The sequence below is a fragment of the Botryllus schlosseri genome, chromosome 2 (genome assembly GCF_051294905.1).
Source record: "Botryllus schlosseri isolate E-star chromosome 2, Bs_hap1, whole genome shotgun sequence".
Classification (NCBI taxonomy): domain Eukaryota; kingdom Metazoa; phylum Chordata; class Ascidiacea; order Stolidobranchia; family Styelidae; genus Botryllus; species Botryllus schlosseri.
In genome coordinates, this window is record NC_137237.1 from 11,299,225 (window position 1) to 11,324,491 (window position 25,267).

At 42.8% G+C, this 25,267-nt stretch overlaps 1 protein-coding gene across 3 annotated transcripts; it reads left to right on the forward strand.

Moving 5' to 3' along the window:
• The first annotated feature begins 924 nt into the window (after positions 1-924).
• LOC145433502 (semaphorin-3C-like) lies at positions 925-24,872 on the forward strand. 3 transcript variants are annotated; one of them, XM_080310620.1, is made up of 20 exons: positions 925-4,296; positions 4,358-4,461; positions 11,551-11,673; positions 11,732-11,928; positions 12,675-13,034; positions 13,744-13,917; positions 13,976-14,107; positions 14,484-14,705; positions 15,514-15,615; positions 16,337-16,570; positions 17,177-17,291; positions 17,349-17,459; positions 17,853-18,032; positions 18,605-18,727; positions 18,789-18,885; positions 18,952-19,100; positions 20,824-20,895; positions 20,960-21,143; positions 22,832-23,445; positions 24,227-24,872. In XM_080310620.1, the coding sequence occupies exons 2-20, from the start codon at positions 4,371-4,373 to the stop codon at positions 24,388-24,390; spliced, it is 3,444 nt and encodes a 1,147-aa protein (XP_080166746.1). In that variant the 5' UTR covers positions 925-4,296; positions 4,358-4,370; the 3' UTR covers positions 24,391-24,872. The 3 variants fall into 3 exon arrangements, with proteins under 3 accessions (XP_080166746.1, XP_080166745.1, XP_080166747.1); XM_080310619.1 differs by having other exon boundaries at positions 926-4,296; positions 17,853-18,023; positions 18,593-18,727; XM_080310621.1 differs by lacking the exon at positions 18,605-18,727 and having other exon boundaries at positions 926-4,296; positions 17,853-18,023.
• The last annotated feature ends 395 nt before the right edge of the window (positions 24,873-25,267 follow it).

A 25,267-nucleotide genomic window follows, 5' to 3' on the forward strand; every position in this document is an offset into this window, starting at 1 on the left:
TTTGCATATGTTTAATGGTTATATGATAGTCATTTAACCGTCACTGCGGCATATAATTTTCGAAGTAAATTGGTAATACTGCTGGAGTCGGAGTCGGAGTCGGAGTCGGAGTCGGAGAATCAGGAGACTCAGGAGTCGGAGTCGGTTCATTGAAAATGTGTGGAGTCGGTCCATTGAAAATGTGTGGAGTCGGAGTTGGAGTTGGAGTCGGTGCTAAAATTTACCGACTCCACAGCCCTGGCTCCACTGCACTATGCTATCTCGCCTAGTGATGAGCATCGGAGCGGAGTTGGAGTGGATTCGGAGCGGAGTTTTGCCGATTTTGTGACAGTCGGAGCGGAGTCGGAGTTTACTACAGATATTTTTTCGGAAAATTTTGGAGTATTGTAACTTTTGTCTCCGATATCTTTGGACAGCTCTGACCAGAATACACTCTTCATTATGATTACAAACCAAAACACGGACAGTTGACACCTTGCAAAGTTGTAATATGACGGGTAACATGCAAAATTGATTGCCAAGTGCATAGAAATCAGCCATCTGCACTGCAATTGTGGACTGGAGAGTAGACAATACTACGAGGCCAACCCTATTATCCCATTAATTTAGTAAAACACATTACCAAGTGTACCACGCTTGCCACTGTTTCGGATACTTGACGAGATTCATCGGAGTATCTCAGAGTCTGGGATTGAGCTCTTCGGAGTCGAAGGGAGTTTTCCTCAGACACTAAAGTTGTCGGAGGGATTCGGAGTCTCGAAAAGCACTATCCGCTCATCACTCTCGCCACATTAAACAGAAGAGCTTTGTGAATTACGGCGCTAGGGGGCAATCGAGCATATAATTTCACCAGTTGTTGGTTGTTTTCTGCAGTGCTTACAGCGCTCAGTCATCGACGACTGTGATGTCGGTCGGAGATGCGATGCTGTCGGAACAGAGGCGCCGTAACGATAATAATGGTGAATCTCAAAATGAAATTTGAAATATTTTCAAATCGACATATTATGTTTGAGCGAGTCAACTGATTACCAGTTATGGACTTTGACACTATACAAAAGGAATTCGTGCATCCAGGAATGTTCATTTATGTAGACTAAATGGAGGATAGGCCTACTTTTCAACTAACATCGCACTTGATTAGATTAGTGAGAGGGAACAGAGCGTGGAGCGTCTCATAGTTTCGTACCGGTGTTTTCAGTCTTTGCAAGCCCAGCTAGCAGTGCACTTCATCTCAGCAACATAAAGTGTTAGGTGCATGTTATCGTATGTTATGGTGTGATACTGTTCATGTACCTTTACTGTAACTGTACCACGGTATGCTGTTGCAGTAGGCACGTACCGTATAAACCGAGAACGACCTACTCTGATTACAATCACTAAAGTTTGTGAGTTCTCAAGGCAGTTGATTTCGTTCATTGTGATGAAATGAAAGAATGTATGCAAAATATGAATGATATGCTCCACTGATATGTTTGAGCTCGTAACAATAATTGGATCAACTTGTAAATATTGAACATCAGTGATATTTACACCGAAAATCGCATCAAGTCGAATGTCAGGCAACTAGGTAATATGGAATCGGTGTCCTGTGCTCACACTATGTTTTATTTTTTATTAAATTACTTTAACTTGGAAAATCATCGCTGCTCACCTGATATATCAGGCAAAACAGCCAGCGATTCTAGTCCGGCTAGGTATATGGTAAGCCTGGTGCTCGGTAGGCTAATGATGTTAGTGATTTATGAATATAATAGCAAATTCTTATTGCTAAGCGAGGGCTGTGGCCCAGTAAAGGCATAGTGTGTAATATGATGTTACTTGAAGTTGATGATGTTTTCCATTCTCTTGTGCTGACGTCTGCTGTGTTTGTTTGTTTCTTACTTTCTTGTATGCATTGGAACTGTTCATCACTTGTTATGCTCATATGCCAGTATACTTACAATAATTTGTCTCAACTCGCCGAGCGGAATTGGTGGCAATGTCACCTGCAACTTCTCGTTCAATTACTTGACTATGCCATGCGAGAAACCCTTTTGTCACGCTCAACATATTGCCGAAAACAATCACTGTTTCCAGTCAGGTCAACTCGAAGACCTTTCAACTATGAAATTCTGGTATATCACCATCCATGATAGATTTATGCTAAAGTTCATTGAGGTGTCAAGAATTTGCCCGATGCCGGTTCTGACAGTAGCATCATGTAGTTTTCGAAAACAATTAGGTACGGTAATAGGTATTGGTGTTACAAAGCACCACTATTATCATCATTTTTCATAGAACTATAGCATGGGTGAAATTAATCAAGCATAGGTACAAGGAATTTCAGTGCCACAAGATTGAGCCTGTAACCATGCTACCCTGTATCTCACCTACGACATCACGTTTGTTTTATACAAATCAGATGAACTCACTTACAAATACACCTAAATCCATAATTTTCCGTACATGGTACCAAGAACGGATGAGAAACTATTTGGCCCCGATAACGTGTCAGATAGGCCCCTGTCAGCCTGGTCATTGTTGCCGCCGAGTACCCTACTTTAACATCCTTGAATTTTTTGTCTTGTATACTGTGCGTAACCCTCCAGGACCTGACATGTTTAATTGAAATGAAGAAATCCAGATAAATAGGCTATTATGTTTCGACTCTACTTGAAACATTTTGAAAGTTTAGCGAATAGAGAGATTGACATCGTTCTTCTTGAATTTTTTTTCAAAAAACATGCACCATGCTTGCATGACTGAGAATTTGAGATGGTACCATTTCTCCTATTGATCTTTGATGATCAATAGTAGTTTACCTTGTACAGTACGGGTGTGCTCTAGGTTTTGCGTTGAATACTGAGTCGAACATACAGACAGACAGAAGTTTATTTCCAGGTGTAAGAAAGTAATGCTGTGAAATGGTGGCAAGCGATAAGACCAAGAACAAGAACAGGAATGTATTTTGATATAGAAGAAAAACATGTACTATAGGGAGACAACTCTTAGACGCTCGACGGCTACCGACCAAGTGACCGAGATCAACATAAATCTTATGAAATATTTAAAACACCCATCGATAAATATACCTTGCCGGAGCATTAATTCCTAAATACTGGAGTGAAGACTTCCATAGTCCTACAGACTGACTAGAAAGTATTTGCCGTATATATATACATATGATTTTTGAACTTCAGCACTGGTATTCCCTCATATATTCATTTTCAGATGTAGTTGTGTTGTGTCATACGAGTCCTATCGGAGTCTATACTATTCCAGGGGTTAGGGGATGTCATCTATGATTATGAATAGCAGAAGATTACATTCCATTTTATTACAGAACTGTGAATGCTGTCAGGCGTTAATCAATCCTCACTATTCTGCTGTGATGTCCTAAAGACATGAATTTTTAATTCGAGATGGGCAGTCCGGACTAGAGGACGTAAACGATCCCTGGCAAAGTCCTTGTGCCAACGGAATCATGGGTTAGCGCAATCTGCTGTATGTGACACCAGTGGTTGGCCTATGCTATGCAACCATTAGGAAATAATACTGTCCCAATTTGTAGGTTCGCTTCATGGTGTAAGCACAATCTTGCTACTCGGGGTGCTACTGAAAAAACGCCTGAGGCGTCTTAAGTCTCTCGTCCTATACAGGAACAACAAGGCAACCAAAAGTATATTTGCACTCTCGCGAATTCGATGTCGATGAAGCTAAATTTCGCGATACTATCTAACCGCGATTTGCAGACGCTTGCTGCGATAGCGTCGAACCGATGTCGGTTGATATCAGAGCGAACGCGCCAAGCAATACTCGCAATGTATGCTATGAAATATATATGAAGTATCCATCAGCGCAAAAACTTGATGTACTCCCGCTGCGTTGGTCACTACGAGCATTTGAACTTTGAGAAAGTTACGACTTGTTATCACTCTGCTATTCGTGCGAACAGTTGAAGGAAGCGCAGATACTGTTATTAATAACCAACGGCCATTGCTTCGTGAACAGGTGCAGGCAGGCTGTTCTGTTTATTACTTAGCGATAACGGCGTTCGGAGTAGAGTATTCGTTGCAGTCTTAGAAGACAGAACTACGTTTTGCTTGTAGCGCTTGGTTTTTCGCAATATGCATCACACATCCTGGTGTCCTGTGACCAAGTAACTTACATTAGCTGGGCACGAGGAATTTACGTTTTGGTTATGTCACAGTTATATCTATACGCGTATATATATATTTTAGCAAGTAATTTATTATCGGAACAATATGCGAATATGCTGATGTGAGTTTGGAGGCGGATCGTTAGACGTTTATACAAGTAAGTGCTGCAAACTAGGATGCTGATATTTGACGCTGTTCTTACGAAGATCTTATTCCAGCCAATGCAATAATATGAATCAAGTGTTTTGTGCAGCAACGATATTTCTCGGCGTCGTTTGCGCCATGAAGGAGAAGAAACCTTTCGTATCCCCATCGAATTCCGGTATGTTATCCGTCTTCATTGATTTGAAGGGTGCAAGGTCGTGGACTTTGTTGTTTTCGCATTTAGCCGAACGCAGGCTTTGATACCCTGCAGTAAAATCGTGATATGCGTTTTATTTTCACACTATCTTTATCGCACCCTTCGCTGCTTGCTGTCCGGGGTTCAGATTCTCGCGGTATACCCTTGTTGCAGTCTAACAATGACTGTGATTATATGGACTTGTTACTTGTAAGTGAATCACAGTTATGCCATCAGTTGGAATGGCAGTGTTATGTTGCTTAGTTGTTCGACTTCCATTAATCTGTTGCGGCGATTGATTTCGTTAATGAAAGTTTGTTTTGTCCTGGATTTGTCGTCCGCGATAGCACAAAGGACGGTAGCAGATAAGTAATAACGAAGAACGTATAATTTTGCAATTTGCGTATTCTTTTGTCGTTTTTCACCGCGACCGTTACCGACAATGCTTTTTTAATAATAACGAATCTTGGCGCATGGTTACACTTGCATCCGCTCATCACATGAGGCTGAGTTGAATTTATTCACTGAAGTATACTACCAGTATTCCGGATAGGAAATCGATTTGCACGCTCATTTCTCATGAGGTAATTTCCGGTGTTTCTTTCATCCGAGGGCCTACGTCATAATAATGGGGAGCACTTGAAAGCACACGTCCTTGTGAATGAATAATGTTCGCGACGACGGTGGTACTCGGATTATGACGTAACAGGGGATCAAACAAGCGTGGTTGGGTGATTCTTCCCTTATCTTGATTTCTTGGAAAGCGGTGACGCCTATCGTTATTGATGCTGAATTCTGATTTCTGAACGAATGGGATAACCTTAACCTCCTACATCTCATCAGCCTTTGAGTACACGCTGAGCGTATAAGGGTCTTGTGTGTGCGTGATTTGAATGTGGATTCAGAAAGGTTTCCTGATTGTCTAATCAATTTTGCCATTGATAAGTTATGTCCGTTTAACGAGAAGACGATCATTGTCGACTTTACCAAAAACGCAGATATCCGGTAAGGAGTGAGGACTAAATTTCACAGATGCTAAGAAAACGCTACCAAACCCATGTACTGGAGACTGAGCGAATATGTTTCACTGTATGACGGATGTTAATCGGTTACTCGTTTGACTACTCATACACCTCAAATAACAATTTCACTAAAATATGCTAAATGCAAAACATTACGATTTATTTGTGCTTCTTATAATGAGCATAATCTCTATGTGCTTTCATCTTCTTGTCTTGAACAGGATTGTATAATCGTTTTTGATTGATAACTCGAATGTAAATAATTGTTCCCACCACGACGTTGTGCGTGCATATTTAGAGCGAAAATTCAATACCGGTAGCTGCCTCTGCCTTCGAAATTTGCGATGTTGCTTGTCCTGGTTACATCATTCGACTCATAACCCCTCGTTGTGGTTGTTCTCTTTCAAGCAACCTTTTTATCCATTGTATTACAATATATTTTTAGTTATCTTTAATACCAACTGGCAACGCATCGGAGCATGCTACAAAACTTCAAATATTGTAACGTGAATATCAAATGTTGAAACTTTGAAAGGAATTGTTCAGTATGAAAAGTATGTTCCGGTTACATGTCACGGAGCACTTGCATGGGGCATAATGCGTTCGGGGTACTGAAGCCAAATATGTCATCGTGGTTCCCGACGATCCCATGCAAGCGCTACTGAAGAGCTCATTAAATCCGACTGACGCGAGCCTTTTGTTTCCTGTGCGTTAACGCGGGCGCTAAGCACCCAGTCGGAAATTGCGGCGTCGGCGCACACGGCACCTAGGTTACGCCGGCGCGACCATTTACGTCTCGTGCCGCGGTCAATCCCCGTGCTATTCGGGCGCACGGCGCCACGCGTAATTAACAATTAATAGCGCAAAGCGCAGAACCCGTGAGTCGTTAGATTCACCGTGCGTGCCGGATGTGAGTCTTTATTGTCATAAAGCAGGCCATGATTTCACTTCGTTACATCAGTTCGGTGACGCTTTTTTGGTTGAGGATTAGCGAATCAGCCACCATTTGACTATTGCGTATGATTCAAGGAACAAATGTTGCGGAAAACAATATAATACTCTTGTGCGCTTTATTTTTCAAACACTGTTCAATTCATCATAAAAATACAACGTTACAATGTACCAGCTGCAGAGCGGTTGTAAATATGCCGATTCTCTGAGCGCAGTTCCAATTCTTCGGCTCAACGGCATTTCACGACAGCACAATAAAAGATGCCGTCAGTAGTTTGGGTTTCCTGGTGCTACGTCCGGACTCGATCGTTTGGTGATGCGTGAAGGATCCTTTCGTGTCGTATCCAGCTTCCTTGACACAACCCTGCCAATTACAGACGTAGAGCGTAACTTCACAAACTGTGGCTAATTGCAGGGACACGGAAAATAATCTTTGTTGGTCATTGTCCCGGCAATTGGATGCGTGCGAGCAATGTGCAATAGTGAATTTGTTCTCTGAAGCGGGGTCGCGGATCATGAGATTTCGAGAGCCCTGGCATTGAGAATCCCATCAAAGTGGCTAGTTCTCACTCAAAGTCAACTGAAAAGGTGGTGCAAATCATCCGATTGGTATTCCTGTAAGGATAAACTCATGCCGGCGATCGAATTTCTCCCGTGCAGGCTCAGGAATATGTAACGCCGACATTGCCGAGCACTGTATCATTGCCTCCGTGGGTTTGGTAACTTTATGCTGTTCGTCTCCCGTTGTTATTTAGAGAATTCGGTTCCAGTTGGCTGTAGTTTTGGGCTAAGCTAACCTACTGTTAATACGCGCTGGGAAAGAATTTTCTATGCCGTCATCAAATGACATCATCGATACGCGGTCGCAAGTTGACCGTATTTCCCAAAAATTCAAGCACGCAGAGAAGTCACAATGATGCGTGACAATGAGCGCCTTAGTTTGTTTGAGAATCGGGATACATGATACTTGCGGGAGCTTGCCGTAAAAATCGCTCCTCAAACATTCGTTAATCCTCATTTGCTAGTGCAAATCTGGCAACCCGGCGTTTATTGATTGTAACCGATGACGTGCAATATCTGCAATCGCTGTACTGCTACTATTATGGATCTCGTCTGTAGGTTACCTCGTTCCTGCTGTACGTTCGACTTTTGACGGATATATTTGGCAGTATTTGGGCTACCATTATTATTATTATCCAGTAAGAAATACGTAGCGCATTAAAATGAAACAGGAAATATATGTAGAGACGTGACGAAAATGGTTTGAATGGTGTTCTAAATATGTCGACCTAAACTGAGGCCGATCCCCACACGCCTACACATAATCCCATACTGATGTTCGCTTGTGATAATGGATTAGTTAAAGCTGCTGGCCGTTCGTCGTAACTCGTCATTCCGAACTGTGAAACAAATCCAACCCCGCCGTCGGTATCGTGTCGAAAATTGGTAGCTTGATCAACCTTTCTGTTATTTCGCCGCTCGTGAATTTTGAAACGGTGCGGAGTTAATTGCGTAACTGAAGAAGCGGAGCTTTATTATTTTGTAGCGATGCTCACTCCGTGAATGGTGTATATGGTTGGTTATAGTATTTCTACTGTAGTAACGAGTAACGTTCGCCGACGGGCCTGCGCCTCGGGGCGATCACAAGACAGACTTCGAGTTGCTATCGTTTTCTCTTTTCTCCATTATTACTAGGCGATTTTCCTGTATTTGAAATCCTTTGTACCACTTGTTATTGCATCACACACGCTCGTATTATTACCTCCGTTTGGAACAAAACACCATCCCTGTTCTCCTTGTGATGTCGATCTCATTTTGGCTGGCAGTGAGCAACCGCCAAGATAAAGCGATGACGACTTTTTGCTCTCTATAGCTGGAGATCTCGTAGCAGCACTCCTGAAATTCGACATTGATAACACGTTGTTGCTCGCTGATATGAGTTGCTGATAAGCTTGATAAGGACCGTGTCGCGGTTTTCTTGTTTTATTCTCCTACACGATAAGCGCTAATGCATCCGGCCGAACAAGCCAAATCCCGTAGCACCCGCCATTGGTTGAATCGGCGACGTTAATCTATTGATTGGAACTCTGAGATAGTTGCGTCCCGTAACTTTTTGTAATGAGATGGTGTTTTGTGACCGTTCGGGATGCTGACTAAAACGTTGTCATACGGTACTTTAATGTAATTATGCGCTCACAGGGCTATTAGCGAGATGGGGCAATCCATTCTGTCGTTCGTTAAGTCCCGTTGTGTAACCGATAACTAGGTATCTCGAGATTATTGTGCCCTAACCGAAGTGGGTGCTTTCCGAGATATTGTACTTTGTTGTCACATATTTTGTTCGAGATATCAGTTCCCGTTTCAGATGCGAAGCGTAACATCGGGATAAAAATACACCCAGGTCCGAGTTCATACGCGTATTCAAATTCTGTCGTTTCAAATCGTCTGGCCGAAGCCCCGATCTGGATCTTACATTTAATGTAATCGTACTAGCGGAGAGAAATTCTGTTCTTTTAGGGTCTTCATTCTTTTGAACGGCGTGTAGTAAAGCAAACACAATTGTGGTACCCGTCTGCGAAATATATATTGACGTCAGCATTTTTCTCTTTCCTGGTAAACGACTAAAGATTGAATACAAGCCTCCGCGACATGTGACGTTGAATTGCTTATCCAAATCATGTCATACTTTACGCTCTTGGCGGCTCGTGTCGGCCGATGCGTCAAGTGTCGCTGTTAACTACAAATCTACCGAACGCGCTGGCGACAATATTTGCACTAAGATGAATGGGCCTCCATACCGGTGACTCAGCTCTGGATAGACGCGGTTAGCAAATAATATTCACTACTCGATTCCTGAAAGTGCTCGAGTTTCATACTCATACGTTAGATATCACGGAAGTCCGAATAAGTGGGTTTATTCATCGCTAACCCGGATTTATCCGTATGATGCGAAGGGAGAAAGGCGTATTCCGAAAAAGTGATTACTACTCGATTATTCGAGGACTGCATTGCTCATTGCTACGACGGTCGGGTCGAATCGAGAGGCGTAAACTTGAGTACATTGTAATAAAATCATCCACCGTGACTATATAGCTGTAGTAAAAACATCGCCGCTCGACTGATCGCGAAATCTCGCCAACTCCATGGCTGTAATGTCTGCTAACAGAGTCGTATAAAAGTACTGTGTTTATGAGGATCGATAGCCCAATTATGACGATTGACGCGTTCATAATGCCCGATCGGTGTGCGACGAATTAGTTTGTTTCACGCCTACCCTGCGATTCGCACGCGCGACAACACCATCTTTGTTCACGGAGAGCGGATTGTTTACTCGCGATCGGCTTTGTTTCGAGGGAGTAACATCTGCAATATTAGCTGATGCCGACTAGTTTTCTCCTCAAAGCGGGTCGAATGATGTAACTCGTTGACCATTCGTTCACGGGTTAGCGGTTTGCGCACACAGAACCGAATTTGCGACGCCGCTCGCTTTCATCATCGAGCTCCTTATTTTGTTTCGCGTACTCGCAGGTCTATGGCATTACGTGATTTTTCGCCGGAGCACTTCAGCGCCGGACGAGAGCCGCTGGTTTTGTTTTTCCTTCGAACCGTTGTCATCACAGCGTATCTCGAGCGCTTTCGGTATTCCTTCCCTGCAAAGCTAACGAGTGCACTTAAGCGCCGTGAATCATTGATGCCGCAGCTCAATACACCGATCCCGTCCATTATTTTCCAAGATGGGTATTGAATCAGCTTGATAGATAAGCTACCCCGTTATTCGTCCTTTTAATGATAAAACGTCGCGGCGTGACGTATTTGTTTGTTATCGCTCCTTCGCGATTTGTGTGCTTGGAAACACTGCGCTATTATAGGCGGTAGGCGCTACGCCCTCCGAAATGCTTGCCCTTGAAATCCGGGAGAACGGGAAAGTAATTCGGATTAAGTGTAATGCGTTGTTTGGATACGTCATCTCCAACGCGTAGTGTATCGGCGACGGGCTGTTTCAATTAAGTTTCTCGTCGCCATCAATTGATAACTTTTCCAATAGGAGGGGCGTAGCTAATTACCTCATTATTTGGTAATATTTCCCAATCCCGTAACTAAAATATAACTAGAAAAAGGAGTTATTTCTGTGATTCGATAATTGTTCCTTATAATCTGATGGAAAATCTTTACGACCGTTTTGCTCTCATGAAAATACTTTATTCGTTGGTGGATGGGTTTTTGTGTATCTAGGGTAGAATAATGAGCCGATTGCGCACACAATGATGTCATTGGCCTTTGGTATACTTGTAATTTTGTGGGTATGGTTAGTATTTTTGTATTGGTTTGACCCAAATATGGTGGTGACTGGTGTTGATATTATACCTCTCATTGGCTAGTAAATGATTCAGGGTAACGTACATTAATGTAATTTGTGATACATTTTGTCTTGATCATGTTCTACAAGTAGGAATTATTGGAAGAATTGTGAAATACCGTAACAGAAACGGTCACTCATTATTTCTTTCTGTGTTGTTGGAATTTCGCGACTTCCAATCTCACAGCAACACTGTTTGCAGTATTCCAATTTCGTTCAATATTAATGAATTCTTGTGTGGATATTATCGTTTTAACCTGGGCAAGTCTGCGCCTCTTCGAGGTTTTTATCAGATGGGTTTGTATTTATTTGACCGTAATGATAGACAATTCGTATTATATTTAGTTACTCATTAACACTATGTATACAAAATTGAGTGGACACTATCATGATAACCATTAATGATTTTGAATTTTCTCTGGAAGACTCTTTTTTAGAGTCCTTAACGTGGAACGCAAAACCATTCTGGCGCTTGCCAAATTGCGTTAATGAAGAGTGCTATTGTTTCCCTTGACTTGACATAAAAAGAAATGTATACCATCGATACATTATGGCCCAGTGGTATTGTTCTGCACTGCTACCTCTTAATACGGCATTTCCTGACCCCATGGTGAGGGCGCAGTGAAAATGATACTAGCTGTCAAATGTTGACCTCTGCAATCTCAGAGTGTATTATTTTGAAATATTGTGTATGACAGTCTCAGTTGCTATGCTGTACCTTAATATTTACTGTTGTTTTAGAATTGGACACTTTCCATACTTACGCCCCTTCGGATACATCAGATTTTCGAACACTCACTATCGGAAGTGACAAGAAGACTTTGTTCGTTGGAGCTAGGCAGAAAGTTTTTGGAAAAGTATTAAGTAAGTCATGTTGTGCTCCTGTCGCTGCGCATTTTGCTCATGCATATTTTTTCGACAGGTGATATCCGCCAAGATGCGTTTCGTTCCATAGTTTGGCCGTCCACAAAGAAGAATGATTGCGCCGGTTTGCCGCAAAGCGCGTCCGGCACGAAATGCCATAACTTGATTCAAGTTATTGTGCAGATGAACGACACCCATGTCCTGATTTGCGGAACTGATTCTATGTCGCCCAAAAACAAACTACTCGTCAGAGAGGTGGGTGTATTGGATATACCGTAGTTGCATATAATTATGTTGCAGGTCTTCTTACAAAACTTCGCAAAAGAATTGTCATACATTGGTATTGTTTCGGCTAAAATAAAAATGAAAAATAAAGATTGTATTTTAGCGTTTTTATGATCACTTAGCGATTTTTTTTTACATAAAAACGGAGGATTTTGACCTAAAAAATCAAAATTTGACATTTTTTGACCTAAAAAACACTCAATTTTGACCTCGCGTATGCAAATTAGGTGTTTTCGCACATGATGTTAAAATTGTACTACTTATCTTCATTTCTGGTTGGAACTTATGAAGTAGTTTGGCATTAAAAAACATTTTTGACTTGAAAACTGACAAATTTTCACATGAAAATACGTATGTCTCTATGTGTGTATGTAAATGTCTCGAATTCTTTACCGCATTCGGAATATGTGCAAACTTGGGGTTTTTGTCACGAGATTTCTGCTTTTCGGACGGTTTCCATGACAAACCCACAATTTGGAAATTCCTCTGCCTGTAAAACATCTCTTGTGGCAGCACCGAATCATGAAAGTAGAAGTGGTCGTGACGAAATCGACGTTATTTTTACCTGAAAAGCACCTAGAGCTCAGACTGCTCGATATACCGTGGACATGTAGGAGAAAATTCCACTGCAGTGCTCAGAAAACCGACCAATGTCCGCCCCTGCCCTTATATTAAACAGACCCGAACCTGAACTCTAACCCGAACAAATTTTGCAGAACACAGACAGTGACTTTGTGCTAGAACACCGGAACGTGCTCAATCTGCCTGTCTGCAGCTTCGATCCCTTGGACACCGTTACGTCTGTGATAGTTCCGACAAGTGACGGCTCCCGGAATGTGGTGTCCACGCAACGTAGCCTCAGCGATTCCATTTCTTCGCTCATGAAGCAAAGTCTGGACAGTCCGACTCTGCTGACCTCTGGCCAAACGAACAGTGACAAGCCGCAATACGTCACTTCGTTTTCCGAATATGACCGCAACTCTTCTCACGCTATGAGGAAAGTGTACACCGTTTCTTATGAGACCGCGAGTGAGATGAGCCCGGCAAGTACGATTCCTAAACCGACCATAACTCAGGTGTGTATAATGTATGCAGTCGTATTTGTAGTATTATCTGCAGAGGCAGACGGTAATGGAGTGCTTATACTTTTTAAAAATAGAAATTAAGTTTTGCCTATGACTTCTTGCACTACTTACTCGAGTGTTGATGATTTTATACTTATTCCACTTTACCTGAACAGTATTTCAGGTGAAACTAGTCACTTTTTATATTTTGTAATTCGCAAAGTAGTACCGGTAGGGTTGTATTTGTATTAGTACATGCTGATGTGGATATTATTTGCCGGTGCCCAATTGGTTATGTACTTTTTGTTCTTTGGAATTTGAAAAGTAGAAAGTGGCTGTGGGATAAGTTTGCACTGTTTTTTTGTCTGGAATATGAACCCCGTGAAATAGCCGTCACTGTAACTGCTGAATAGCGTATATTTTTGAGATGATGCAGCATCATTAGTAATTTTGGGTCAGTCTCGAAGATGCGTCCTGCAATTTAGCAAAATAGTTACCATCGATTTAACTGCTCAAGTACGCCATGTCTGGACCAAATTTACTCTTTGGAACTACTTGCTTGGGCACTTTTCAGTCTTTTCATTTTCTACTTGCCCTTGAAGTAGTTGAAATCGTTACTTTTACTTGTAATCAAGCAGAATTTACCGTGTTACTTACACTTGAGCAGCAACTCTGACCACTTTTTTGACCACCTCTGATTACACGGCCTGCTTTTATTTAGCTCTGCGCTAACGATGTCGGCGGTAAAAACATTCTAAATGGAAAATGGACATCCCTCCTGAAGCTGCGTCTGCAATGCGCCACCGTCGACGAAAAATATCCTCTAAAATTCGATTTGGTGTCCGATATGGTTCGGGGGAGCGGGGATATTTTGTACGGAACTTTCATGACGAGTGTATGTGTGCCGCGTTTCTATGCGTTTCGGCCGTCTTGCACAGTTCTTTGTTTTTCAGCATGAGACCGCAAGGTCAAATGCGGTTTGCTCGTTTCGACTGGGGGAGATCCAAGCCGCTTTTTCGAGCGGTCACTTTTACAATACTAAAAGCAAACCGTATGTTAAAGTCCCACCGAGCGAAGTTAGCGCAGTGAGTATTGATTGTTTGACGCAATAGCTATTTGGATTGTCTGTTCATTCTTTCATTTATGTGCCTTGGAGTCGACTTGTTAAAATTCGCCAACCTAGTTTGTGCCAATAGAAGGAGTTTTTCTGTAATCGAAAAATACTACATTGAGCTTGAGCCATCTGACCGCGTCAGTAATTTGAGTTCTTATGCGGGCATCGTCATATCTGGGAGATATGATTGTTTGTATAGAAAGTTCTCAATTCTCTGCTAGTTGCTGACGATTACCTCCGACGAGTGTCAGCCGAAAATATTTGGGTTTATTTCAATATGAATATATTATGCAATCGAATATCTGCCTTGCCAACGCAAAATCTTGACACTGAAATTTGCGTTTTAGCTAAGTCCTTACCGTCCGGGTATGTGTGCCTACAGCGGAATGGACCCGGACGACCCCACAAAGTCGACCAGCAAGGATTTTCCCGAAAACCTGTTGAGATTTATGAACGATAGATTCCTGGTGAATGACACGGTGAAGCCCGCGTTTCCTTCGACCAACGCCAGCAGCAAGCCCTCGACGAATGGACCCTTGTTTGTGAAAGCTGGAGAGAAATTCACAAAGGTTTGTTTCGCGCTGGTATTGTCGCAGATGTGCCATGTGTTGGGCCCGAATAATGTATACGGAGTTGAACGTTGGCTCTCTTGGCGGAGGTACAAAATTTCAATATCGCGACAAGTAATATGTTCATTTTGGTAAATCTGTTTTACTTTAATCCAGTGTTTCTTAACCCCTTGAGCTGTGATGAAATGTTTCTCGTACCCCCTATCCAGGATCAGAACAGCACTTTGTCAGGCCGCCCCCAAAATCTGGTCTTGGGTCCCGTAGTGTTTTCAAAACAACTTATGGATGGACTCGTTCCCCACACCCTCTTATACAGGTCGTTATATCACTATTGGTATACACGCGGTTAACTGATGAATAGTCTGTTCATAATATTTGATATATTGCTAACAATTTTTAGCCACTGTCCGGTAGGGCTGCTGCTAGTGGAATCGCCGTCAAGCCCGTTGAGTGAAAATTCCACACAGCTCTCGAGTGTATTTTTCTGAAAGTCGAATGACTCCCAGTCCTGTTTGCGTTCGCGATATATAGCGCTAAGTCAGTTTCATAAGTGTTCCCGTGTGAAATTACTGGGCGCTCAAAGTTGCCAATCTGAGTGATGCATACGATGTTGTGATTTTTCATTAATCAGTTGTCTACTTCCTTGCGCCAATCGACCGACCGGCCATCCCTTGACGATAGGTGATGTCAACAATCGATGTTGCTTTTTCGTGTGATCAAACTTGTCGTGCAAATTACGAACATAGCAGCGCAGTCGTGGCGGTCTCATTCTAAGCATATCTCTGCCATATATGACTCTTCTTTTCAGATCGCAGTTCAAAAAGTTTCAAATTTGACCGGCGCTGTTCACGACGTGCTGTTTGTAGGCAGAAGCAACGGCCAGATTCATAAGCTGTTTTCCATCGACAAGGTAAAAGTTGGGAAATGCTCATACTCTTGGTCACGAAAAGTCTGTGTCTAAGCCATTTTAAGGCGATGTGCTCATTTGATGTTATTGACTTCGGCGCTTCTGTCGTACCGTAAATTAATTTTATGGCCATAAACAATTATACGTCACGTCAGTGCCATTTTTGGTGCTAATAAATATCTCACGTGATCGATATGTAGAAGGTCAAATGCACAGTAAAAACCCATTGATATGATTCTGCAGGTTGCAGCATACATTCAATTGGTAGGGCTCTGTACTCCGGCATCGGTAGTTGAATTGATTAGATCTTGAAATATATTTGCGTGGCTTCTATAGCTAGGATTCTTTGTATCCGAGAAATATATATCACCAGTATTCTGTGTTATGGTCGCTTTTCATTTGTTCAAAATTGATTCAAAGATATCCGTCAGACGTGTGGCACTGCAAGTCTTGAATATTTTGCATTATATACTGCATAGTGTTGAAATTTGGCATTGTTCCGCCATGCGGTTCTGCTTCCGTCAGGACTTCGTTTGTCTTCCTGTGATTGTGCCAATACCTTTTGATGATAGGTCCGCTAATATGTTTTTGATCATGGAAACGGAAGTACCTGACGTATGAATCTCATTGTGTCTTTTATACTCTCGCTAACCCATTTGCTATTCATTATTCCAATATCAAGTACTTCCACTTCCGCCTTTTGAAACTTTTCCACTTATTTCAGGGCGACAGCATCGAAACCATCGAATTAGCGACATTAAAGCCGTCCAGCGATCCAATTTTGAGCATGGCGCTCTCGCAAGAGAAGGAACAACTCTACATCGGCACCGAAACGGCTCTTTACCAGCTGTCGACTTCAAACTGCAAGGCTTACACGAAATCGTGCGAGTTTTGCGACCCGTGTCACATGTGCGTGCTGTCGAGGGACCCGGGCTGTGGCTGGGACACTTCTGCAGAGGTATATCTTGTATGTTATTCTGTCTAATGCAGTGGTTCTCAAACTAGGGGAGGGAGGCTGCGGCCAACTGAAAAAATTCTCTGTGTATGGTCGGAACTTCATATTTGCGAATTCTCTCATGAAAAGTCGTTACCTTCCATGCCACCAAACTATGCGTTGGGATTGCTAGCATTCTGGTTGCAAGGCACGCTGAATTTTTCACTATTAAAAAAGTTTGACAACCTCTGGTCTAATGCTACGATAAATTTCTAGTACTGCTTGTTGCATTTCCTGATATTATATATTGATTTTATAAATACCTATTCAATTTTTTTGCATCATTTATGTTCATCTTTTTCCCGCTTTCTTAGCATATATGATTGCTGTGTATGCATAATGTGCAAACATGTATGTGTAGATCTGCGTATTTAATATGTAGCGGGCTACAGATTCCGCCAAATATTGCAGCAGGGGCCAACTGACTCTTATGTATCTATATCCCTATTCTTGTTTTATTGGTGTGACAGATGAAAAACAAAACTTGTGACAGATGAAAAACAAAACTATCTACCTGTCAATCGTTCGATCATAGACGACGGATATGATTGCCCGAGTTATTTTTTTCAGGCATGTGTTTCCGTTAAAAGTGGCGACAAAAGCAATATCAAGCAAGACATCTACTACGGTGAGACCTCTTCCCAATGCAAAAGTCTCGGTAAAGCCACACCATCTCCTCAGCAAGGTGAGAATCGCAGCATTGATTCCATCGATTCCGTTACACTTCATACCTTGATTGCAGCCTCGAAAGGTGCCACCGCTCCTTTGGGGCATCGCGTCACGAATCCGACCGTGACGGTGCAATGGTACAAATACGACAAGGGCGCCTCTGGGACAAAGAGACGCGTGTTAGGTAATGCATCCAGTACTTGCTATCAGACTTGGGCAACTGAAAAATTTTCACATTTTCCAAATTAGATTAGAATTAGAATTACTGAATCTGTGAAAGCTTATACATTGAATTAAGTTCCGTTAATATCAAATCACGAGCGTGGGAACAGCAAATGTCTGTACAGCAAGCTTGACTCAATTCGTACTATACAGTTCTCATATAGCATTTGCAGGAAAACCGGAAATAAGAGCATGGAAACGTTCAAAAATTAGATTAAAATTAGATTACTGGCATTTCTCTTTAATTAGTCTACTATTATCTACTACTAATTAGACAACTAGAATTATCTGTATGTCCAAGTCCGCTTGCTACCGACTTTTTCTTCTGATGCGAAACTTGTTTTTCGGTCGTCAGACGTCGCCGACAAGTACAGAATCGACATGGAAGGGCGGCTGCAAATCATGAACTTTGACCCCGATACAGACTCGGCCGTTTACGAGTGCGAATACTCGGCCGGTAGCACTACGCTGAACGTGTCTTTGTACAAATTGTCAGCGACTGGGGACAAGACGCCTACGGTGACGGGTAAGTGTCGTTTGCGTATGTCTCGTGTTTTTTTAGTTCATTGCATCGTACTGCTTGGCCGCATGATCCTACGACAGTCCTGAGTTTGAGCTTGGCATATTCATTTGTTACAGTAGTGCCATTTGCTTGGTAATTAATTTTTTTATTTGCATTCATCATTTATCGCAGAGTGGAAAGATTGCGATATAAGTTTGAAATGATGGTGTGTACGGATAACAAGGGGATTTTCGTCCAAAATAATCAACTGCGATCATTTTGGCGGTAGTAGAAGTAGCTGTTCCAGTCAGTTGCTCGGGTATTGCTTATATTATGATTTGCATTTATCATGGAATGGAAAGATTGCTGCATAAGTTTGAAATGACGATGCACACAGATTATGACGGTTATCATCCAAAATCATCGAGTGCGATCATTTTGCCGCCGGTAGTAGTAGAGGTAGGGACAGTCCATTTCCCCCCACCCTACTCTATTTACGATTGACTCGTATGCCAACTGCGCTCCTCAATTCGATATGGGTCTTGCGGTCAAGCCTTGTTTGACGTTTGGTTGACATTCTCCGCCGGTTACAGTGCCGCCGCCAGTCAAACCCACAATATTGAGCGGCCGCAACACCACCGGGGACTCCGGACCCGGGGTCCCTCGCCCGATCGAAACTACTCAGTCTCCGCCTGGCTCTCTTTCCAATTCCGTGGGCCTCATCGCCGGTGCGTTTCTGCCGAGTAGGCTGTGTCTTGGCTCGTCGCGTTATTGCCTCCTCGTTTACAGGTCTGGCCGTCGCACTCGCTGTTGTTTTGATATTCGTGGTGGCGGTCGGGATATGTTTTAAGAGAAGAAATAAAAAATACTCTCCGTCTCGGGAAAAGTAGGAATTACTTGCTGGTCTCGTTCTTGGCTTGCAAATTCCAACGTCTGTTTGTTTCTGATTTAGAAAAAGCGACCTCAAACCAGAAGCTATGCCGTTGCCGAGCACCGAGAACAGGAGCGGGAATAACAATTCCGGTCTTGGCAGAACGCAGAGCGAGTTTGACGACCGTGCGCACCGGCCGTTGCTACGTCACAATCCGTCGGACGTTAGCAGTTAGTATCGTTGAATGCGTTGTTAAGAGTCTGTCTCGATAGACTACAGTAGTACATACATCTAACCACTCATCAAATACATAACTAATAAATTACTGGTACCAAAAAATAACCGTGCATCAACAGAGTTTTAATAGGACGCTACCATTAAAATATAATTTTCACACAAAACGAAAACATTATAATCAATGTTCATTACAAATCAGCGCGACTTCTCCTGTTCCCTTTCAAATACCAGTTCAGAAATGCGTGTCTTCAACTTCAGAAGTGCTATCGTGTTCTTCGGTCGAAACGAAACAGCGTCATACCACTTGCTTCATTCTGACAATTTTGTCTACATCACAATTTTTCATCGTGTGTTTGCTGATATAAAAACCAATGCCGATTGCCCACGCAGACTTGTTACAGTTAGGATATTGCGGTACACTGAGCATAACACCATGCCGATCTGTTTGTTTCATTTGGCCGTTTATGATTCACGATGAGCAGACAATGGGCCGTCTACAACGTTAGGCCGATAAATCGGGCTGCAAGCTGTAAAATATCAATGATAAGTTCACCCACAGTTCAAGCATCTACGATACAAATGAAATGCAGGTTGCAAAAAAAAATCACCCTACTGATGACCTACACGGCCTTGTCATCACAAATCACATGTATGAGGGGAGTGTGTGTCTGACCTGCAGCGGAACCCCGGAAACTGGATCACGGAGTCCCTAGTGTTCCTTAGAACACAGGTTAAGTAACCACTGGATTAGAATCTATCTATTTAAAATCACACGATCGATGCAAAGTGTTTTTGCCAACTTTGCACCCCACACACAGTCGCTCCATGGCAGATCTCTCAAACATGTGGCCCGCCGGATTATTTCACCTGCTGTGGTGCAATGCTAGGTAAATGAAAATAATATTTGCAGCATCAAGCACATGGGAACATTTTTAGATATTTAATATGATACACGTCCGAGTAGGTGAACCCTCAAGACAGCAAATGTCGAGCATGCTTCTTCCTAGTCCACATATTAATGTTGTGTTTTCAATCTAGTCACCACTAGTCATCGGCACCAAATTCCAAGAAGTAATAAAAACTTCTTCGTATCTGCCACTCTCTTTATTGCAGACTCGATAACTTTTTTATGTCGCGTGACTCGTAATCTTCCGTGAATGACAACTTGCGTTTACAGTAAAATCTCTTGTATTCCTCACAACATGGGCCAACACCTTATCATTAACTCAAAGGGACCATGGAAATAAGCCAGCTTATGCCGCCGTGACCAGAGGGTTGAAGAATCTGCTTTAATTGGTTTCTAATTGCATTCAATACCCCTATCACCCATTGTTGACTAATAAAGATGTTGTAGTATGTGATATTGTATGTTATGTATGGTATCATGATAATGAAGCTTCCGAGTTGGAAACTACAGCACGTATAATATCGTAGGTAATCGTAGGCATCATTTGGCCAATCCGGCCTGCAAGCAACAAAGAGCCTGAATAGCGGAAGTGACCCGATTTGAGTTTGCTCGGCCTGATCTGCAGAGTCAAGGAATAGGATTTCACCATGACGCATTGCTGAGCATGTAGTTTATACATCGGTTTTTGGGCAAAGTCCTTCCTATGTAAATAATGTGATGACCCAAGTTTTCCATTCATTGGTGTATACTAATTCGAAACTGCGCAATTCGTCTGATTCAGCTATACTAACGAAGTAGCTTCCATTTAGATGTCGATGTCGAATCGGCGAAAATCGCTAGGACGCCGAGTCAGAGAAATGCAAGGAGTATGGACAACATTTGTGAGTCATCATGTTTTCTAAAAAGCTACACAATCGATCCACGTTAACTGTGGTTTGCGTTTAGTGAACAATCGAGATGACATCCAGTATATGGACGCCGACAACGACTCGGACTCGTCAGAAGACAAGAGGCCCACGAGACAAAGTTCGATGCGCGAAACCAGTGGCAGGCAGAGAGTACCACCGGCGCGTACCAAGTCCATGCCCGGTTCCGCTCTGTATGTTGTGTACGGTGGACAAAAGTTGAAGTAAGTCGAACATCATTGAATTTGTTCGAATCTACGAAATATTTCTTATCGTGTCCAAGCATAGGGGGTGGAAGAAGTCCATGTTGCAACTCAAGTAGAAGTAAAAGTAATGAAGTAAAGGAGCGGTCTGTAAAGTACTCGGCTAAGTAGCATGAAAAAGATGATTTGGTCGAGGGAACGCATACTTTCAGCAGTTAATCGCGGGTGGTTTCATTTGAAGTTACAGGATCTATCTTCACGAATAACACAAAACGACTGGCGACTAAGGCTTAGCACATTGATTTGAGTACTCCAGCAGTAATTGTAATGATTCAAGTCGAGTAGTGCAATATGATTTTTTTCGAGTACTAAAATTTCATGACACAGTTACATTATACATTTTTCCCAACCCGGAAGCCCGAAACCTCAATTGTTCGTATCATAGGATCCAAAACGTGTAGAGTTAAGCTAAGCACGTTAGTGGAAATGACGTTTTCTATGATGCCGTGTCAACCGACAGCAATATCGCGATGTGCTATGAAAGAATACGAAATACCTCCATGTGGTCTATAACTGGCATTTTCTTTGTGGTCGCATAAAAGGTACATCTTATAACTTTCCGCGTCTTCCATGCTCTTGTAACGTCATAATGAAAGTGATACTCAAATACTTGAGTAGGAGCCGAATTCTCTATTACATAATCTAATCACTCAGGTACTCTATTTTTCCCGGCTCCACTGACTACATTACGGTTAGGCCCGATCTATCAAAATATATTCAGTTGCAATGATACAGCGATGGAGGGCAGTTTCACACAGTTCTTGTGAGTGTGAAAAGTAACTAAGTTTGCCTGAAACTATCCAGGGGAAGTTGAGGAACAGAACTCCTCGAATATGTAGTGAAAGTGGGCAAAATCTACTTGAGTACTCTATAGACTGACCGATCAAGGGTAATCCGAGGATTATCATCGAAAAACTCATATAACTCCGCTTCTACTTGTCAGAATTGAGTCAAATTTATTTTTCATCGTCTTTGAAGACAGCTCAACAATTTCATGGGGTTGGCAGAAAAATTTGAAATTTTTTAAAAAAAATTTTCCCTAACAAATTAAAAATTTTAATTAGATCTACAGAGTCCTATGCTTGTTAGAATTGAACCAAAGTTGGTGTGCAGCGTTTTTTTGGGTAACCTGACAATTTAATCAGTGAATGGCTGGAATCTGGGAAAAAAAGTTATTTTTGAACAGCCCTACTGACCATATGTCCTCTTAGGAGGATTTGTCCTCTTTCTTCAATAAATGTTATATGTCCTCTTTTTTCGCATGTCGTCCTCTGTCTTGCTTTGAGTTTCAGGCGATTAGACAATGAAGACTAAAAAAAAGTCAAACCGACTCAAACTACACATAAAAACCGGGTTTTTCAGGCAAAACAAAATAGGTCAAATCACCTAGAATCACAATTTTCTGTATAAATTCCCCGTTTTTTGTCTGTAATTGCAACCTGAAATAAGTGTCCTCTTTCTTGGATCTGAAACTATGGTTACCTGAGTACTCCAAAAAAGTGAAAGTTTTTCATTAGTGACAATATCTGTGTCCAAGTCCGTATCCGATAATGACTAGATTGACAGATATTTTTTCATAAGTCGCATGCGAAAATCGTAAACTACCAGGAATTCCGTATCCAAGTGTGGTAAACTCTGACGTCTTGCAGATGCAGCACGCTGCAGCGCAACAAACAAGGCGCGTGGACGATCCAGGTGGAACCGAACCAGTCGGGAATGTCGGAGATGGCCACGGACCAGGACGAAATCATCGATATCATCAACGACGACGGGACCAGGGTGGAAGAGCGGTTCCTTCCGTCGCCCGAAAACAAAGCATCCCGGAAAAGCAGGGAGGACGCCCGCAAGGCCTTTTTCGACGACAACCACGGCGGCTCGAACCCGAGTCGGTCCCCGTCAGTGAACTACGTGACGTCGCCGTACGCGGGGCTTGGCGCGACGCAAAAGCCGAAAGTCGCGCCCAAACCGCCGGACCTCTTGGAGAGGGCGGCCAGCGTGCGGAAACCGATCGCGGAACGCCCGAGCCGGACCAGTCTGCGGAGTTTCGATCGGAATTCGTCCGAGGACCGAGACAGCGACTCGACGATGAAGGGGTCGTTGGCGACACTGAGAGCCGACGAGAGCCGGACGTCTTTGAGCAAAAGCTCGCCGTCGTACGACGTCGCCGGAGAGGCCAAATCCGCGACGCCTTCGGGGTCGAAGGCCGGGAAGAATCGATTCGATCCATTGAATTCCAATCGTTTGTCGGGTGGTTCCGATGCAGGTTGGTTTCGTTGTTGCGTGTGTCTCTCTGTCTTTTAACGCCACTATGCAGAGGTGGTCAGTAACAAAGTAGTTGTACATTTTCGCAGTGCTCGAGTAGGTTTTGGCCAGCTGCACCTACTTGTTTGTGCAGTTATGATTTTAGACTAAAGCTACTTGGCAGTTTTTCAGGCAAAACTAGACCTAGAACACAACATTTTTACTTACCACTATATCACGACTTCAACTTGAGTAGAAATTTATGACTTCACTGCTACTTGAATACCAACAATTATTACTTTGACCACTTCTGCTACAATATAGGGAACAAATACCGATATCGCGATGTACGAATATTGCGATTCTAATCATTGCGCGTGTTGATGTGCGTCGCTGTGGCCCGTCCTTGCGATAGTTGTTTCATGGCTTCAGTGGTGGGAGGGTAGTGTCGAAACGGTAATTCCCGCCAGTTAAATAGTTCTTTGTTGAAATATGCGTATCACTTCGGTGCTCAAAAAATTGAATTTTACTACTTGGCTCAAATTTTTTCAATCAGTACTTGACTCGTTGTGCCCAGCCCAGACTTGTACAAACTACGATTTTTTGAGTAGTTCTAGTTACTTATTTTAAAAAGTGAGTAGTTCTAGTTGCGCATTTTAAAAATCCAGTAGTTTGTACAAGTATGGGCCAGCCAGCCCTGTTTTGAAGTGAACTTGACCCCTAAAAGTCGATCAGCTCACGCCTAATCCTCGTCTAATAATTATTCCTCACACAACAAGGAACACATCGTCCCCCTTTTTCAGACGAGCAGCTACACGGGCGCGACACGCGGTCAAAATCGCAGATAAGGAATTTGCCGGACTCGCCGTCAAAACAATCGAGAACATCTCACAGCTCGTCGTCGTCAGGAGATTACAAGTCGGCGAGGTCGTCCGTGGTCGGCGAAGCCACTAACGAGCAAAGATGACGACAGCTGCCGGAAAGCAAAACCGGGCTTCGGCCCAGACGAGATTCACTTCGCGAACATTCCAGACCGGTGATCATACACCTGGGTCTCGGCGTCGGTGATATATCGCAGTAGATCAAGAGTGTTAGAGAACATAGCCGCCCTCCCGTCGGAAGAGCACGTGGGATCAGCAGATAGGACCGAGGTCAATGTCACAGACTCACGCCACTACAAACCTACCTATGAGAGGCATCCTTATTTATCCAGTTTTATCGTCTGAGTTCGTGAGGTAGTACATAATACTGCACCTTGGTCGCTGCAGAACGCCGTTGCCTGCCGAGAAAATGTCGCTCAGTACGTGTTTTATCCTGTTATTCCTGTACGGCTATATCAATGTTGCATTCTCACACGGACTGTCCACATTATGTCTTCATCTTTTGCTTTTGTTTGCTGTCCAATCATTATTTTGCTTTTCGAGTAATAAAGTAATATCTTAGTATTGATTGTGGATGTTTGATGATGATTATCAAAGATGATATTCCATGACCGGCTGGTAAATGTGTACTTCTAAAATTGGGCACTCTGCAGAATAATTCGCTTGTGATACCGAACCGGCATAGCATGTTCAATTCTTACAGCTGCAGTATAGGGGACAAGGTTTCAGAAATGCATATCCTAAAAATGCTGTTAAGCCTTGGTTGATTACCTTGAGCTGCTAAATTCACTGCACAATTGAACCTTGTTCTCACTATTTCCCTGTTTGCTGCTGTGAGTGATGTGGATTATGATAAGATCTTGCTGTAGCTTGTGGAAACCTTAATAACAATATGATGGGTCCTTGCTGAATTAAGCCTGCTGAAATTTTAATCAGTTCAAGAGGTCCTTTTCAAATGGATTC